Source organism: Rhopalosiphum maidis, chromosome 1, assembly GCF_003676215.2.
Source record: "Rhopalosiphum maidis isolate BTI-1 chromosome 1, ASM367621v3, whole genome shotgun sequence".
Taxonomy (NCBI): Eukaryota; Metazoa; Arthropoda; class Insecta; order Hemiptera; family Aphididae; genus Rhopalosiphum; species Rhopalosiphum maidis.
This window is the reverse complement of record NC_040877.1, coordinates 87,070,168-87,089,112: the sequence shown is the minus strand read 5'-3', so window position 1 is coordinate 87,089,112 and position 18,945 is coordinate 87,070,168. Positions and strand designations below refer to the sequence as shown.

The 18,945-nt window shown below is 28.7% G+C and overlaps 3 protein-coding genes across 4 annotated transcripts; 2 read left to right on the top strand and 1 right to left on the bottom strand.

Moving 5' to 3' along the window:
• Window positions 1-480: 480 nt before the first annotated feature.
• On the top strand, window positions 481-3,829 carry LOC113555964 (uncharacterized RING finger protein C2A9.04c-like). Of its 2 annotated transcripts, XM_026960620.2 has the most exons (6): window positions 481-627; window positions 790-865; window positions 1,544-1,785; window positions 1,842-1,952; window positions 2,579-2,783; window positions 2,842-3,829. In XM_026960620.2, exons 3-6 carry the CDS (start codon window positions 1,549-1,551, stop codon window positions 3,381-3,383), a joined length of 1,095 nt encoding a protein of 364 aa, XP_026816421.1. In that variant the 5' UTR covers window positions 481-627; window positions 790-865; window positions 1,544-1,548; the 3' UTR covers window positions 3,384-3,829. The 2 variants fall into 2 exon arrangements, with proteins under 2 accessions (XP_026816421.1, XP_026816422.1); XM_026960621.2 differs by lacking the exon at window positions 790-865 and having other exon boundaries at window positions 495-627.
• An 847-nt stretch (window positions 3,830-4,676) lies between these two features.
• On the top strand, window positions 4,677-8,111 carry LOC113555966 (lipoyltransferase 1, mitochondrial). Its single transcript, XM_026960622.2, has 5 exons — window positions 4,677-4,914; window positions 6,783-7,221; window positions 7,309-7,416; window positions 7,479-7,668; window positions 7,816-8,111. Exons 2-5 carry the CDS (start codon window positions 6,796-6,798, stop codon window positions 8,049-8,051), a joined length of 960 nt encoding a protein of 319 aa, XP_026816423.1. The 5' UTR covers window positions 4,677-4,914; window positions 6,783-6,795; the 3' UTR covers window positions 8,052-8,111.
• Window positions 8,112-9,197: 1,086 nt separating this feature from the next.
• On the bottom strand, window positions 9,198-18,692 carry LOC113556721 (toll-like receptor 3). The gene is made up of 4 exons (XM_026961841.2): window positions 18,429-18,692; window positions 11,978-12,390; window positions 9,339-11,298; window positions 9,198-9,270 (listed from the first exon to the last, which is right to left on the bottom strand). The coding sequence occupies exons 2-3, from the start codon at window positions 12,361-12,363 to the stop codon at window positions 9,381-9,383; spliced, it is 2,304 nt and encodes a 767-aa protein (XP_026817642.1). The 5' UTR covers window positions 12,364-12,390; window positions 18,429-18,692; the 3' UTR covers window positions 9,198-9,270; window positions 9,339-9,380.
• Between the last annotated feature and the right edge of the window lie 253 nt (window positions 18,693-18,945).

The following is an 18,945-nucleotide window of genomic DNA, read 5'->3' as shown; positions in this document are numbered from 1 at the left end:
TTGGACCACTCGGACCTATTAACTTTCCTATTAGTTATATTATAGTTAATAGCACGACAAAATATATTTTGTCAAGGTTAATAGGTGTATAGTTAGTGTATTGTGTGCCTTTATTTTACTATTTTGATTGACGATTGCCATCATAATATAACCAGTAGTATCTATTATGTCACTATTATTACTCATTATATTTTCAGTATTTTCTTTATTCACTCACTTTATTATATCTTAATCGTAATTTAAACACGAAATGACGGAAAATGTGGTTTGATTATGGACATTACGATTTACGGTATATCTGAGATCTCATGACTTATCTGAAATTTGAATTTTATCTAGTGAATTGTTATCTGTTTATGATTCACAGTAAAACTGATAAGAATAAAGAAACGAAATCAAACATTCCTATTGGTTGTATACTTATATGGTTATGAATGTTTTGATTTTTTGACCGTTATTAATTTATTGTACATCTGAATATCTAATCTTCTTTAGTGTTCTTAGTTTCTTTTTCTTATTTTCTTACTTTCTTAGTTCTTGAAATGTTACATAGTTGAATGAACGTTTAATTTATTCATAATTTATTATTTTGCATTACTTTCATAAGGCACACTGACACAGATAAATGTAATATTTTATATTTTAAACTTCGTAATAATAATAATAATAAAATAAAACCACATTACTAAATTTAAGACTACCATTTACCAATACTTACCTCTCCTTTAAATACATTACTTATTATTTATATTTCTTCAATTATTAATCAATAATTATCAACAATTACAGATATAAATCAAAGCAGGCACCAGTTTTCACATTTTTTATTATAACTTATAAATTATTATCCAACTCTGACTAACAGGTAATTAAAATGTAACTAAATAATATATAATTATCTATTAAGAAAACACTACTCCCACATATGTACTGTTTCCATCTTACATGAATACAAAATTATGTATATATTGTAAGATAGCGACAACACAATATGCTGAGTAACACCACAGAATAGATTAACACTACCCTAATGTATTATATTCTAGTTAAATTTCAATGTAGGAATTTTAAAAGTACTTATTTAATTTCTTAGTGTGTCCATTTTGACTATTTTATTGTTTTTATATTTTCATTCACTACCTATTCTCATATTCTGAAACAGTATTTTATGGATTATTTTGATAGTTACATAAAAATCTTTTAAGGTATAATCATTTAATGTTTAGGTGAGCATAGTTGTTGAATAGTAGACTATAATTTTGTGGGGATCCTCATATCACCACTGTGCTAACCTAAACTTTAAATAGTTATACCTCAAAATACTTTTCAGAATATGAATTTAAAAATATATGTTGTCATTCAAAAATGTAAAAACTTAAAAAATATATATTCTTTTTTAAATGTTTTATTCCAACTAAAAATTATGTAAAAATAATCTTTTTAAAAAACCTTAGTAGATTTTAGAATTATGAGTGTTGTTTAATAAAATAATCACACAATATAGTTAACATTAATTTATCAAACTTATATTTAATTTTTTTAGGTAGTATGTCACAAAAGTTTTTTAATAATTTAAACATACTTGAAGAGTATGAAAATATTCATGCTAAATGGTGTGCTGAATTAATAGCAAATGGACGACAAACACTTCTATCAATATGTAATATTATTGATAATGATCTGCTAATAAGTTTGATGGACAGTTTTATGAGATTTGTCTCATTACTTGCTCGATGTCATCCTGATTCATTATCAGATGGAAAAAACATTATTAAACCAAGTGATGTAAATGATGATAAATTAATATTGAACTATTTTAATTTACCAAGATAATTTTTCAGCCAACTTTAAAACAACAAAATGGAAACCAAGAATTATTACCAAAGAATGATGTTATCAAGATGATGAATAGTGATCTCCAATGTCCAATTTGCAATGAATGGCTATTTAAAGTAATTTTATGTTTTGATTATTCATTATAATTTAAAAACTCAATTTTTTAATATATTGGTGAAATTTGAAATTTAATTTTAAAATTATGAAATAGCTAACTGTCATATAGATTTTTGTGAATATTAAATACTTAATGCTTAACCATATAATTTAATTCAAAAAGAAAATAATTTTATGAGGATATCAGCATACAATTTGTTTTTTCTCTTAAGCCCAAGTACAACATAGTAAAGTCATATTTAGCAGAATCTTGTATTATTTATATTATTAAAGTATAGTGAGCTTAAATTAAACTTAAAATCAAGAATTTTATCTGTGTTTTCCAGATGGCTTTTTTGTGATACTTAAATTTTTATACAAATTATAGGTATGTAAAATGTTTACAAATTTTTTATTTAAAGATGCTTATATCTCGCTTTAAAATTAAAATATTGTAAAAAAGCCATCTTAAGAACACAATTAAGATTCTTAATTTTAATTTTTATAATAGACAAATTCACTCTAACTCTAAAGTGAACAATATAGGTTGGTTCTGCTAAATACAAATTTGCTTTGTTGTATGTATCAAAGAGAAAAAAATAGTGACTTACTCTTGGTAAATTAGTAAAATATAATTATTTTGTAGGCAACTTCTGCAAATTGCAATCATACATTTTGTGAATCATGCATAAAAAAATGGTTAAAAATAAAAAAAACATGTCCAGTTTGCCGTACACCAATTCAATATACTTCAACTTCTATAGCAGTGGATAATTTTATCACAAACCTGTGTCATTTATTTGGTGGTTTTACTAAGGAACGCAGAGAATCAATAATGAATGCTCGTATAGGTATAAAATAAATATTATATATTTATTATTTATTTTATTATAATATATTTAATTTCAGATGATAATAAAGAAACTAATGTTGATGTTACAATTGATGAACTAATTAATGATTTCAATATTGATCAGTCGATTGAAGTTGATACATTTATTAGCCAAAACGATACTATTCCAACAATGTCACATCCAAATATGGTTCGTTTAATACCTTTTCCTCAAACACCTGTATCTAGAGAGAATTCAAGACAACCAATAGTTAGCCCTAATACACCTCATCCTAACACAGTCCAATTATTACCTTTTCCTCAATCATCCATAGCATCTGTTGCTAGCCCACGTTCTAATCGCATTCAACCAACATCTTCGACATATGTGCTTAGTTCACATGTTAATCGTTTGCAGTCTACTTCTTCAACATCTGTATTTAGTCCACGTGTTAATCGTTTACAACACACTTCTCCAATATCTATAGTTAGCCAACGTATTAATCGTAATCAACCAACATCATCAACATCTGTTGCCAACTTAAATACTCATCGCCTTAGAACTAACGCAAATATTGGGTCATCTCCATTAAGAACACAAAATATCAAATATTATTAACCCATTATAATTCAAAATATTCATAAACAAGTAGTCTACAATAAAATCTTAAGTATAAACTAAATTTATATCATCTTAATGGGCCATTGATAAATTCATTAAAAAAATTATTAAGTACTTATGGATAATAGTTTCAAATTATTGAGAAGATTATAATAAATTTTTATATTTCCTATTCTGTATTGACTTTAAAAATTTTTTTTTTTTAATTTGTGTATAGTTCACAGTTGTTGTTTTTTATTATTATTTAATGTATACTCTTTTTGATATAAAACGATGATCTAACCCTTTGTCTAATTAAGAACCTTGACACAAAATTGCTGTCACAGATCTGACTATTGTATTGAATGAAAATTCTAGTCATCATGTTTTTCTTAATGAATATAATGTATTGCAACAAAACTGATGATTAGAATAAGTAACATTTAATTTTATTGAAATAATTATAAAAAAAAATATATATTTTTGAATAATTAAATTTGAGTTTTTTTTTATTAGTTTTTATTATAAAGTTTATTTTGTTAAACTTGTCAACTAAGGTAGCATGTGAATAACAAGATAATGAATTTTAATTATTTGGTTTGATTATAATGTACAATATCATCAATATAATTTAATACCATATTTCTGATACAATTATTTTATTAGAATATATTGAAGAATATTATGTTTAATGTTAAGTTTTCACGAAGCTAGTACCATCCAATAAGTGGAAACAGCTTTAAAATAAAATCCTGAGAAAGAAATAGTACAATTCTTTAATACTTTGTTAATTAGAATTTGTAATTTGGCTATTATCTATCTGTGCTACAAGTGATATACTATACTTGTGGTGTATATGATTGAAAATCTGAAAAAAAAAACAGTTGTATGACTGTTTTATTTAAAAAAAATTTTTAAACATTAAAATAAATAGTTCAAATAAACACAATTCACAGATCATTGGATACCACTTGTTTACTTAAATGCTTAACCTCTGACGAACATCTGTCAGAGATTATAACAACCTATTGGCATGTGACCCATGCTGACTTTCTGTTCTGTAAGAAATAATCATTTTGATGTCTAATAATTTTATTGTTTAAAGTCAAATATTATTTATTGAAATAACATACTATTCTGTAAAATAATTATCATCTGATAAGCTTTGACAACTGATAAAATATATATCGTGATTATAGATGTGATAGAGGAAAATACAGATATTATCTATGATATTTTTTGTGAATGTAGTCAATTATAAATGTATAACGATTAAATTCTATAAAATAATGTATAATTTAATTTATTGTCTAGACAAAATCATGATATAGATTTTATCTACATTGTGGACGAAAGTATACAAAAGTTGATGATAAAAACATAAAAAACATATTTTTATATTTTATGTGATTATTGGTTATCAAAAATCGACTGTAGCATGATAAAAGCATAGATTAAAATTTTTCAAATTTTACAGTACCGTGGCAAAAGTATTGATACCGACAATTCCTATTACTTAAATTTCAATACCTACTACACAGCTTACCCGGTATGTTTAATGTCTGTATACTATCTATGCTTGTCTCTATGTTTTTATTAAAATATGATTAAAGTTTTGTAAATAATTTGTCTACTAACAATGATCATTAAAATAAATATTTAATATATTTTACATTATACTGATCCAATTAAGGCTAATCTTATGACTAAAATTTTTACTTTTTAGTATAGCAATAATACTTATATTTGATTTAAATTATATATACATATTTTATTTTTACCTTGGCCATAATATTATCTATAGTTGTTAGCCGTGTATCTGTTATTATTGTACAAAATAATTTGTATGAACTTGGACCATTTTTATTATTTTTAATTTTATTGCGACTAATCATTTCAAGATTATAGATTTTTATACCTATACAATTCTTTTTTATAATTATAGTTTTGTTGGGACAATTTTATATGTTCACTGTTCAGTAAAAAGGTCAATTACTTTCATTTAATGATTATTATTTATTATCTATATGTTATTGTAAATTTGGTAAAATAGCATCATAAAATTCCATTCTTACAATTGTCAAACCATAGGTATGTGTGAGGTGTAACTATCATACTTATAGCAAAAAGATCATACCTATAGTATTTTTTATAGTTTCCTGTAAAATTATGATATATTAATGTAAACAATTATATTAACTGTGTTTTATACAATTTACTATAATAGTATATTTTTCTTTTGCAAATCAATGAACATATCTGATTTAAATATTATGTACCTATTAACTTGGGTATTTAAATTTTAAATACAATAATTAATCTATCAAATACCTATTTTTATTATTATTATTATTATTAAATGACTCATTATGTATTGTATACATCAACAATATATTTTTTTTTAGAATGGAATTTTTGTAGCCTATGACATTCAACATTTAATTAAATGTAGTTGGTGATTATTCTTATTAATACCATAAAATTAGTCATTAATACAGGCATTTTCATTTTCTATTTAAATCTTAATGAATCAGATTTAACGCTAGTTAATATAAATAAATAAGTAACTCAATTAAATAAATGAACTGCACAATTTTAATGTATTTATTTTTTTATATTTCAAGGTTTTTGACTTTTTTTTATGATTTATAGTTCATATATTGTATCTAAATGCTTAATTCAAAATTTATTAGCTAATTATTAAATTCAGTTTTTTTTTTTTTTTGTTAACATTATCTTATTCACGAAATTTGTACTAAAAATTATTTTATTGTTATTGTTACCTATAATTTTAATTATTTGTGATTTAATATGAAATTTTCAATTCTCCATATATTAAATTTTAACTATTTACCAATAAAAATAATATTAATACTTATTAAGTAATCTTAGTTGAAATTAAATTATGTTAGCTGTGTTTCATATTTGAATATATTTATTGTGACACTGAAAATTGTGGTTTTAAAAAAAAAAATCCTTAAAATGATAATATCAATATAAGGTTAACAAAAAACCCAATATTTAATTGTTATACTGACCAAATTGTAGTAGTGTATTTAATAACAAAGTACATACTACATACCTAGTACATATGCCAATTGGCATCAATTCATCATTCAACATATTCAAAAAATGTTAATTGACGCCATTTGGGGTCAATTCACGCTGAACGCGTAAATCGCTTGTTGCTTCAGTATCTATGTTAAATAAATTTAAAAACTATTTAAAAAATACTATAAATAAATTATTATCTACCAACAATTTGTTATCTTAAAAATTGTATTATTATTAAATCATGCCCACATGATAGGTATATTATTTTGCTATTAATTAAATAATATTGAACAAATAATATCAAAACAATCAATTAATTTTTATATGATGTACCAACAACTTAAATCTTAAATATACTTTCAGATTCAAGTTTGTTATGGCTTTAATTTTTCGAAGATTTTATACATCAGTTGTTGAAAAGACTGTTATGATTTCCAAATCAACAGATGTATTTGAAAATCTTGCCCTGGAACACTGGTTCTACCGACATTCAGACTTTACTAATAAATCTATGTTGCTATTGTGGGTAAACAGTAATTGTGTTGTGATTGGTCGACATCAGAATCCTTGGTTAGAAGTAAATTTTGATTCAGCTATTGATGTACGGATAGCAAGAAGGAATAGTGGCGGTGGAACAGTATTTCACGATAATGAAAATCTCAATATGACATTTTTCACAAGCAGGGATATTTATAATAGGAGAACAAATTTAGAATTAATCGTCCAAACATTAAAAAATGAATGGAATGTTGTAACAGAAATTAATAAACGAGAAGATATTGTTATAGATAATAAGTACAAAGTTAAGGATTTAAATTAATATGATTTCCTCGTAATGAAATCATTGTTTTACAGCTTTAATGTATTTAGGTGTTTAATTTATATATAGATATCTGGCACAGCTTCAAAGTTGGGAAGACCTAATTCATACCACCATTGTACTTTATTAGTTAATTGCAATCGAGAATTAATGTCAAATCTATTGAGAAAACGTGAAGTAAATTGCGTAATAAAAATGAATAAATATTATGTAACTTCTAACATTGTAATGTATTCTAGAAAAATATTGAAACCAATGCCACAGTCAGTGTATCATCTGATGTATTGAATTTGACACAAATTAATAACAAAGTGTGTATCAATAGATTAATGACTGCTGTTGGTTTACAATACCTAAAAACAGTAGGCAATAAAACTACAACAGATCAAGGATTTAATTATGTAACACCAAATGAGCAAACATTCCCTGGTAATTTTTTTTTTTTTATACTGATTAAAGATTAATACATAAAAGAATATAATATCACTGTGTTTATATCTAACAAGTTATATAAAATGCTCATAAATACTTTGAATTATATTTGTTGACACCTTTTTTTTTTATTTTTTGAAACAGGTTTCAACGAAATAAAAAATGAAATGGAGAGCTGGGAATGGAGATATGGACGAACGCCAAAGTTTAATATAACTGTTAAATGTAATGAACAATCTGTTATTTTATCTGTAAAAAATGGTATTATTGAAAATGTTGCTACAACCTGTAATGTATGTTTAAGCAACTTATTAAATGAAAAATTTAATATGAATATAGTGGAAGAGATAAAAAAACGTTTAAAAACACTAAATGTTTAATGTTATAGTATAACAGTCTTGTTTTTTATTTTTTAATTACTGTAGTATAATAAAATGTTGTGTTGATTTATATTTTGATTAAATATCTAAATTAATAATTACCTATGTGACACAATTTGATTCCATCATTTCCATTGTACAGTTTAATATTTCATAAAAACAATTTATTTTTTCTTTTGTTTAGATTCTTGAGCCTTGAATGGATGTTTACATTTTATATATATTTAACATACTGTTTATTTTAGTCATACATATAATGCCACTTAAAAAAGTATATGATTTCCTATTATTGTAATATGTATGTCAAATATGTTTTTTCTTTAAAATAATATTTCATCATAAAAATTAGAAAAAAATTGTACGAGTTCAAAAATAAATTTAAAAACTGATGCACATTCTTCTTATATGATCAATATTCATTAAGTATAGTAAATAATAATAGTAAACAATAATTAAAATGTAAATATCTAACTGTTTTTAAACTTAAATGTTTATTTGTTCTGTTAAAATGATATAGATCATTAGGAAAATCACAATAGGACAAAAAAACATGGTATGAAATATAGTTAAAAATTATTATACTATAATAAGATATACATTTCATTTAATAGATACATTTAGCATAACAAGAATAAAGAATATTTATTTTTCTACATCTAAATAATCTTAGCCAATTATATTAGGTTGGTAATCTATATTATAATTATTAAATTTAATAAACAGTAATATAGGTGTATATATAATCCTAAGCCGTGATTATAATAATATACGGTCGAAGACTAACATCACAATCTATGACCTGACATTGCTTTACAGAGAGCGTGCATAAATAATACATAAAAAGCTTAATAACTAGAATATACAATACATATTTGATCAGTCAATCCGAATAATAATAAAAATAACATAAACAGTGAAACTCGACTAGTACCTAGTCTATTGTTCATTTAAAAATGTGCAAGTTAACTATTACCCTGCACTGAATGACCTTGCATTAGGAATGAAAATATAAAAGTGAGAAACATTGCTTTTGATTGACTGTATCCAACACCACTGACAACCAACTACCATTAGGAACTTTTCTGCTAGGAAAACAAATATTGGATAATAATCTAAACATAATACAAAGAATGATAAAGTTCCAAAATTCCAAGTATACATTTATTGATTTTTATAATGTTTGTTTGGTATGTAGAAAGTGGTAAAATGTGATGGGTTACTAAAAAAAAAAAAAAAAAAATGTATAAATATATTTAATAATAATGAAAATATTTGCTTAAGACTTACAAACTGAAATAACTGGAATTTAGTTTATCTAATACAAGTTTGTCATTTGATGGTTCTACGGGATACATTTTTAGTTCCTTTAAATTGCACCACATCATTGTCTTCTTGCGAATAATCGCACGAGATGTCTTTGTCTTTCTTTGTTGGGTTTTCTTTACGTTTTATTAATACACTCATCATCACTACTGAAACCAATAACAAAACAGCGCAGAAACTTATTAGTGGTAACCATTTGTTTTGCGTTTCGGTTTCGATTTCTGACAACATCGGCTGATACTCGTGAACTTCTCTGGTAACGATCCTGGCTGGTCTTGCTGCCACTGGGCTGTGTGGACAATTCGCCTCGCGCACATACCTGGCCCACGTACGTTGTACACTAGTTGTGAGTTCTCTTCCGGGTCTTCTCAGTTTGGCTTCCTTAATAGGCGTGCTCTTGGGATCGAAATTGCACACCAATCCTTTGGTCTTTTTATTGTTTACATTAGAAGCGATTGATTTCGTAGAACCCACTAACACGCCTATGTTTCCTTTGGACGACGCAGCCCATTCCCACATATCCACAACATAACAATCGCATTTCCAAGGGTTACCAACCAGTCGTAACGACATAAGTTGATGGTTATACCCGAATTTATCAGGTTTGATTGCCGTGATATTATTGAAACTCAAGTCCAACTGTTCCAGCCCAGTCAGCGATTCCAAAAACTTCATAGACCCTTCTTCGTCACTCTTTAATTTATTATCGTTCAACAACAACTGACTAATGTTAGGCGTTGTAGTGAAAGCGTCAACGGGTAAATAACTCAAATTACATTTACTCATGTCCAAATTCTTTAAACCTGATAATTGAGGTGGCAGTATTGGTCCTTCTTCGGGAACTTGGAGAGGATTTCCTGAAAGTCTTAACTCTTCCAAGTCTGGATATGTAAAGTTATCGTAGAACACTGTATCATTTAGACGACTAAGACCACAATTATTCAACTCTAATACTTCCAAACGCGTAAGATTTTGGAATAAACCTGATTCGAGGCTTTTAAGTTTATTTCCAGACAAAATAAGCGTTTTTAGAGCAGACATTTTTAAGAAAGTCGTTCTGGATATTCTTTGCAAATTACTGTAACCCATATCTAAATGTTCCAATGATTCCAACGGAGATAAAAGTGCTGTAAAGGCATTGTTTAAAGGATTTCTTGATATGTCCAATTCTTGTAAACTAGTAAATTTATGGAAAGTGTTAGCAGGCAACCTTGTCAATCCACAGTCTCTTAATGAAAGTTTCACTAGTTTTAATAAAGGCGATAAAGCTACTGCTAAATCTGCTGCAGATAAATGGTTTCCAGATAATATGAGGGTACGTAATTTCGTTGCATTAGCGAATGCATCTTCAGATAAAGGTCCTTTTAAATGACAATAACTGAGGTCCAGAAAATCTAAATGAACTAAATTGTGACCCAAAGTAGTAGCCACGTCAAGATCAGATAATTCATTTTCAGCCAACACTAAACCTCTTAGCCAAGTATTATTGAAAAATACATTTTCTGGTAAATTTGATACACCTGATTGCCTTAAGTCGAGATGTTCCAATCTGCCTAGATTACCCAGTATTAAGGTCCAGTCAACATGACTTTTGAGACTGTTTCCAGCCAGTTCCAATACAGTCAGGTGGCCGAGACTACTAAAAGCTACGCTCGATATGTGTGTAAGATTGCAGTTATTTAGAATTAAATGTTTTAAACTTGTAAGAGGATCAAATATGCCTGGTTCAATGATATGAAGAGGGTTTCCAGAAATATCAAGTTTGTCTAGACCACTGATATTGGCGAAAAACTGCGGTGATAATTTTGTTAGATGACTGTTCGCCAGGTATAGATACAGTAAAGACTTGGAGTATAAGAATGGACCTTCGACTTGTTCCAATGGATTTCCTTGTAATTCTAACGTAATTAATCCAGCGCTATCCCTGTAACAAATATAACAAATATCGAATAAGTTTTAAATTAAAATTTATATTTTAATATTTAAATACATTCTCATTTTAAAACAAACAATAAAACTGTTTTAATAGGTAAAGTATACATAGTTTTAATTCTTTATTATTTATACATCGGAATAAACCTATTTAATCTTTCAATAAAAATAAAAATACAAGTATATCTTTATTGAAAGATTAAATGTATAATTATAAAATAAACCAACAGTTTTCGTACAGCTGGTAATAATAATTTCACTTTTTGTTTAAATAAATTAAAAGCTATTAAACAATACAAAAATAATCATACAATGAACATTAAGAATGAAATGATTAAAATATTTTTAATATTCTATTTTAAGATAAGATTGATTTAAATAGATAATTAAAACATTTATAATAATATTTTTTTGTTTAGTGTATCCGTTTAAAAATGTAATGTACGTTTAATGTTAGTATACGTCACCCAACAATAGAATCGACCTTGAATAAGCAAACATGGAAACTGTGACTTAATTTGTTTAATTTAAATACGATTGAAGTTAAACGTTGAAGTAAGAGGAGCTCGTGTCGTTTTATAGACTAAATATCTTTTATAGAAACGTATACACACGAAATACTTGATACCTATATGTATTAAATAAACGGCTAGATATCTAAATAAACTTACACAAATGCTTCAGGATCAATATAATTGATCAAGTTAGACGACAAGTCTATATCCAGTAGGTAATGAAGTCCAGCAAACGTTGTTTTTTGAATTTTCGTTAAAAAGTTTTCGGACAACTGCAATGTCCTAAGTTTGATATCGGCTGGGAACGGTTCGATTTCTTTTAGGAGATTTCCGTTCATATTAAGTACGTAGACATTGCTGTCGAGTCCTTCATATGGCATGGATGTCAAGTTACTTTCCGAACAGTCTGTCACCCAGTTAATTCTGAAGAAATGGCAATCGCAATCTTCTGGACAGTCAAGTTGTTCAGATAGAATGGCACTTGTATTGCATACGTAAGCCAATAGTGTTACAAACACTATAATGGATATACGTGTCGCCATGTCGCGGCGGATTTCTCAATTCAAACTCTGAAAAATTAATCGTTTAAATTAAAAACCTGACATTTAAATAATTGATTAAACATTAATATGTAACTATATAAGTAATATTAGAAATCCTAATCTAGTAAATTTTGCCAATTATTGTAAATAACCATATCAAATTATAAAAAATAGTTTATGGAGTTTGTTGATGTTATCGATTCGTCAAACGTTTTTGTTTGGTGTCAAGGCATTGTCTGCAAGGACTTGGCGCAGGTCTCAAAACAAGTAAAAATTCATCATTCATATTACGCTCTTCAAATTTTTACAGAACATCATTCTACTAACAATTGAATGGCCCTATAGGCACGCCCTATCATACGAACGACAATATTAGTATTGATTTAATTAAATCTGGCACGCCCCGTGTGAACATTGAACAGTTGTCCGACACTATCTGAATTTAAAATTTAAGTTTTAAAATCTTTAGATAGTATTATAATAATACGGTTTAGATTAATATATTGTATAGTCGTATGGAACACATAATTGTCTACTATATAATGAAAATAATGTTCATACTATAGATTCTTATATTAAAATCATAATGACTATACGATTATCATTTTATGAATGTCTATTTATAATAATAAAAGACATTATTATACTGTTTAAAGCAATAAATATTGTTTATAGGTATTAAAATAATATGCTTGTGAAATAATGGACTAGATCGAAAATACAGATTTTTAAGTGTTATTATTATTGTAGTCACTATCTGGTCATCCAACAGTATTAAATTACTATAAGAATTATGTATCATCACTATACAAAAAAAAGTGGTAAAAGTGATAACCTTCCTAATTATAACTTTTTTTTTAGTTAAGTATTTTAAACATAAAATAACAATAGGAGTATCATAAAATGGACCAAATCAAAATACGAATGGCATATTTATTTTGTTTTTGAACTTTGACGAAACATTGTCATCGATGTAACATGGTATGGATATCTACCTATGCATGAACACGAGTCCGCATAACAGTCACTTTAACGTCCTTGATATACCCCCCTTTCCATCTCACGTTTCTAATTGATTAATTATTAACGACATGTGTACAACAGTAAATTGCATGATTTACAAGAGAAATTAAAATATACCTATGAATTATGATCGAGCATATAAGACAATTGCCACTGAAGTAATGAAGTGAAAGTAATATAGTCCCTGACAGATTATAGAAAACATTTAAAACATATTATAACGTCTCGCCAAATTAAAATTAAACCATCAATACTCAGTACTGGCAGAACCTACTAAGTTACTCAGTATAGTTTACCTATAAACATTATATTATTATACAAATATTATTTGAGTTCTAATATAAATTACTTTGGTAACGGCAGAAGTGTAAATCGGTTTCATATAATATTTGAGAGGGTGTGGTCATTGAATTTAATACGAAACTGAAATGAAAAACAAAGTTATAGCTTTTCTTGTATTATAATAATTACAACTTGCTGATAGCAAATTATGTATCTTTATAGAGGTTATAATCCTACTATAATATTATTCTATGATATTATCGCTATTGTGATGAATAAATTACTCTAATACACCATGATATAAATATCCAAAATAAATATCTTAAACATAAAGGAGTTCGAATGATGCTCTAGAGGGCTTAGGGCTTAGAGCACAAAATTATTGGATACTATCCACTACACACAGTAAAAAATATTTATCTTACCTACATTAATTGCCAAGATCTTGAAGCGTAACAAAAAACCTTTTTTTCATAGTATGAATTATTTTAATTATTTGTTTGAGTTATGAATAATATAAACAATTCAAATTCTCATTCAATAAATATATATTTTTACATAGTGGACATTATAATTACATATACTGTGAAATTAACCTCTTAGTGGTATCATTATATCATATCACTGCAGTATTGAAATATTTATATAAATCAAGTGACATATTTATTTTAATTAACTTTTAGGACTAAATTAATCTGTCTAAAATCAATATTCAATCATACATGACCATAGTCAAAAAAAGTATTATACAACCAAAAACCGTAGAAAATAAAAAAAAATTGTGGTGTTTAAAGAAAACAGCTAAAATATAAATGTACGTGGCTAAAAACAGATTTAATTATTCGTTATCACTATATTATATGAAAAAAGATTAAGTAATTTATATCAAAAAAAATTATATATATATTTCCATCTAAAAAATTATATAATTTAAACTAAAAATATTTTTTGTATTATTTAATATTTACCGAATTATACATATTACTAACTATTGTTCATGTTAATTTTTTTGATGCCTAATATTTTGGTAATATATTATTTGAGTAAACAGACCCAAAACCCCGCTTCGGGCCAATAATTCTTTAAAATCTCAACTTATGATCTGCAATTAAACCGCTCCAATAATTATATTATTCATAAAGAAAAACTCGGAGTTAAATATTTTTGCAAATGAGTCTATCTATCCTTTCATAGCTTTTTACCCACATCGTGTTATCGTGACATCGTGTATAATATTATAATAAGCATCATAACTTCTCGACATTCAGAAAATCAATCAAGAAATGTTATGGGTAAGACAACTAAAATGAAAACATAACATATATTATATATTAATATAGATATAATGTATTAAAAAGATAAATTTTAATATTATCTAAATAAATTTTGGTAAAGAATTTACGAGATTATGATGTACGGAAAATATTATTATTACACCGTCAAAATCGTTTGCTGCAAAAGTTATAATTTTTAAACATGCACTGCGCCATGTCTATATATAGCTACGATTTTTGTTCTTGGATCTTTGTCATAAATACCTGCGTGCAATATTTTTTATCCAAAATAATACTTATCTTATTTTATTAAGATAAAATATTTTAAATTAATAACCGTAAGTGTATTTTTTTTATATATATGTAGTTTACGTGTGATTTCGATGAAACCTTCTACCTACGACCTAATAACTCGAATAAACGCAAAAGATTAGACTGACAAATTTTAAACCAGTTAAATTATAGTATGCCTAAACATCCTTAAGTTACAATTTATTTACGCACGCATTAATTAGTTCGTTAATATTCTTATACGATTCGACGTGCGTGCATTCGTCTACCGTCAATAGACAATAAGACGTGCGTCGAATACATACAAAATCAATTACGATAGGAATTGTAGACGAGTAAAATAAAGTACAATATTTTTATACGGATTTCAGGTTTAAATTTTCCGAGTTTTTGTTTACAATATATTCTTAAATCGAAAATACATTCCAACACAATTATCTCATGCGTATAGGTATAAATAATGTTATAATTTTAGTGACATTGTTTTTCGACTATATAAAACGCGCAATTCGTTTCAGATGCGATCGTCATAAACGTAAACGTAGGCACAGTTGACTATTTCGTAAATATTTATTTTCCAGGCGTACAAAATGATATTTAATAGTTATAATATTATGCATATACTTATATAAGGTGTATTAATACGTAAAATAAAAGTCACGTATGTCTACTATACTAATTGTTAAAGTTCGATTTAAAATATATATATATATGTATCGACCAGTTATAAATTATAATATTATATACCCCTTGTCGTATTATACTATTATTCTACTAGTGGCTTAGTACGGGGGAATGGAAATATGATTACAATAATTTACTGTCACCAATCATTGATTAGTGGCTGCTATATTTACTTATAAGCTGTAGTAGAGTATTTGTAAGTATTGTGTGAATAAAATTAAATACTGATTTATTTTATGATGTGTTGGATGACGGTAAGGTTGGTTGAAAAATATTCTCCCGAATGTTGTCGGAGCAGAGTTTAAGGATGAATATTTGAATAAAACTTATATTATATTATTTATGAATTATGAGTATACCATGCCGATGTAATGCTTACACGCACGTTATGGACGTGGTATACTATATTACGTCGAAAATCTGCAGGTATAGCGAGCGTACCTCTAACCATCACGTTTTAATAATACATTTAATTCATTTACGGAAATAAAACAGTCCGTTTCAGTCGTTTTGATATTTAATATACGTACGTATTATAGAAAAACGCATCCTACAAGTCCGCGGTCCGCAAATATAATAATATGTACCTACACATTTTTAAACTTGTTATTGTAGTCTGATCTCGTGGACCTTGGCGAAATTAAATTACATCCGTTTGAAATAATAATAATAATAAAAAAAAAAAACTCGCGCAACAAGTATATCTACATGTACATACACGATATTATGTATATATAAGCACACATAAACACACACATACAAGCACGCACACGTATATATAACTCATGTACGCGTATACGTATACCTATATAATAATAATAATAAAAAAAATTTTCTAGTTGGCGAATAAATTTCCCGACACACGACGTCACGTTCGCGGGCGTGTGTGTGTGCGTGTCGTATATCGCGATGTTCAATTTTTTCCGAGGTAAAAAAAATAAAAAACAATCTCGACCGTCACTATATGTATAACAGCCATAATAATAATATTATCTATATAGGCACACGTAATAATATTATTATGTCGTATTATAGGTAGGTAGGTAGGTACGACATATAAGCGGCGTTCTGCAGGTGATGGCGGCGGCGGGTTACGTCAACCGCGAGGTGGTGGCAGCATATACATATATATATATAGATATCAATATGATATAGGTAGTAATAGGTGGGTTATATACGTGAATTCCGAAAACCAGCGTGCATAAAATAACATTTTCGATTTCACGTGGATCGCCGTGGCACGTACGCACACAATTGTTTTTTATTTTTCATTTGTACTTATTATTTTTGTTTTATGGCTAATTAAATCGGACGAGGTCGCCGCCGCCGCTGCCACCGTCGACTTGCATCGCGATCGTCGTATATGTTATGTGTTTAGGTATAGTAAGTAGGTGCATACAGCAAAACATAATAATAACGTTTCGATGTATTCGTACACGACGCGGACGGCGCGCGTGCGGTTGCGGCAAAACATTATATAAACTCGTAAAAAATCGTGTTTGTCGTACGACGTAAATATATTACATACGTCGTGGATGACGTGCGTATTATAAAAAACCACGATAAACAAACCGAAACCCATTCGGGTGCATCCGAATACGTATTGATAAATAATATATTATATACTATTGGATTTTAGTTCGTTCGCCCCGCGACGCGGTTGACCTTTCTCTACTACGGCGGTGGGTGTGCTCCGTCAGCGGCGCGTATAATACGTTTTACTTTAAAATATTAATATAACAGATCGTACCAGGTCGCACCGCACGTACAAACTACACATATTATTATTATTAGACGTGTTAGGCGCCCGTGATCTGGAGGACATCGCACGCGCACACGATTATTATTGTTATTATCATTATCACCACCGTAGTCGTCATACGTACGACTGGTAGTAAATCGTCTCGAATATAATGATCGCCACGCGCGCCGGACTCACTCGACATAACGTCAGTAGTCGTCGTTTGGGTATATAAACGGTGATGATTATTCTATTTAAAACGGTGCCAGTTGATGGCAAATACAATGTATTAAGCGAACGCCGGAGAAGAGACCGACCGCCGGATTCGAAAAACATAAACCTCGCGGCGCCACCGAATATGTTCAAACACGACGAAGGGGAGTGCGTAGAAGTGTCAAGGGCTTTTCAAACGTGTATCGATTATTCGTTTTTCCCGTGCAGTGGCCGTTCGCGCGATTATCGCGATGCCGCGGGTACATGTCCCGCGCCCGTTCGGCACGCCACTACACCTGGCCGGTCCGCAGTTATTCCGGACGCAGATCGCAAGCAAGTGGGTATACACCGGTTGTCCGAATGTGAATCGGACTTATCCGAACCGACAGAGGTTTGTTCGACACGCGTGTGATATCGGTAATCTGTGGTGATGGCATTACAACGTAATAATGTACAGAGGTATGCACGGCCGCACATCATACATTAGGTGTTATAAATATTAAAATATAATATATAGTAAATTTCGTGCGTGCACATGTACAACAGTATAGACTTACCCCAGTAAAAAAAAAAAACGGTTTGACGACTCGGGCGATGGTGAAAATATCGGATCGACGTGGACCGGTTCGAGTTAGAGATCGGTATTTAACACTCGCGCGACTTATACCCCTTTTTATGTGTATTGTTATCGACTATAAATTCATAAACGAAACGTTCGCACCCAAGTGCTGGTGCGACGGTTGTTGTTGATGTTGGCGACTACGACCACCGCAGAGGGACACACGACAACTGGTGGCTGGATAGTGGATAATGATTTCGGACTCGGTCGGTGAATCGTTCCTTGAGCGCGGAACGAGTCAAACCAGCGGGACCCTTGGTGGGGGGTTGATGTCGATGGTGGGGCGGCGGCGGCGCTCGCGTTTGCCCGACCACAATCGTCTCCCGTCGGCACCGACGGGGTTTTCGCAACATCGCGTCGCCGCATGACTCACGTACCTATACACGCTTTGTTATTATTATTAAAAATTATTATTACGTTACCTATTATATTATGTTCGACGAGGAAAAAACCGT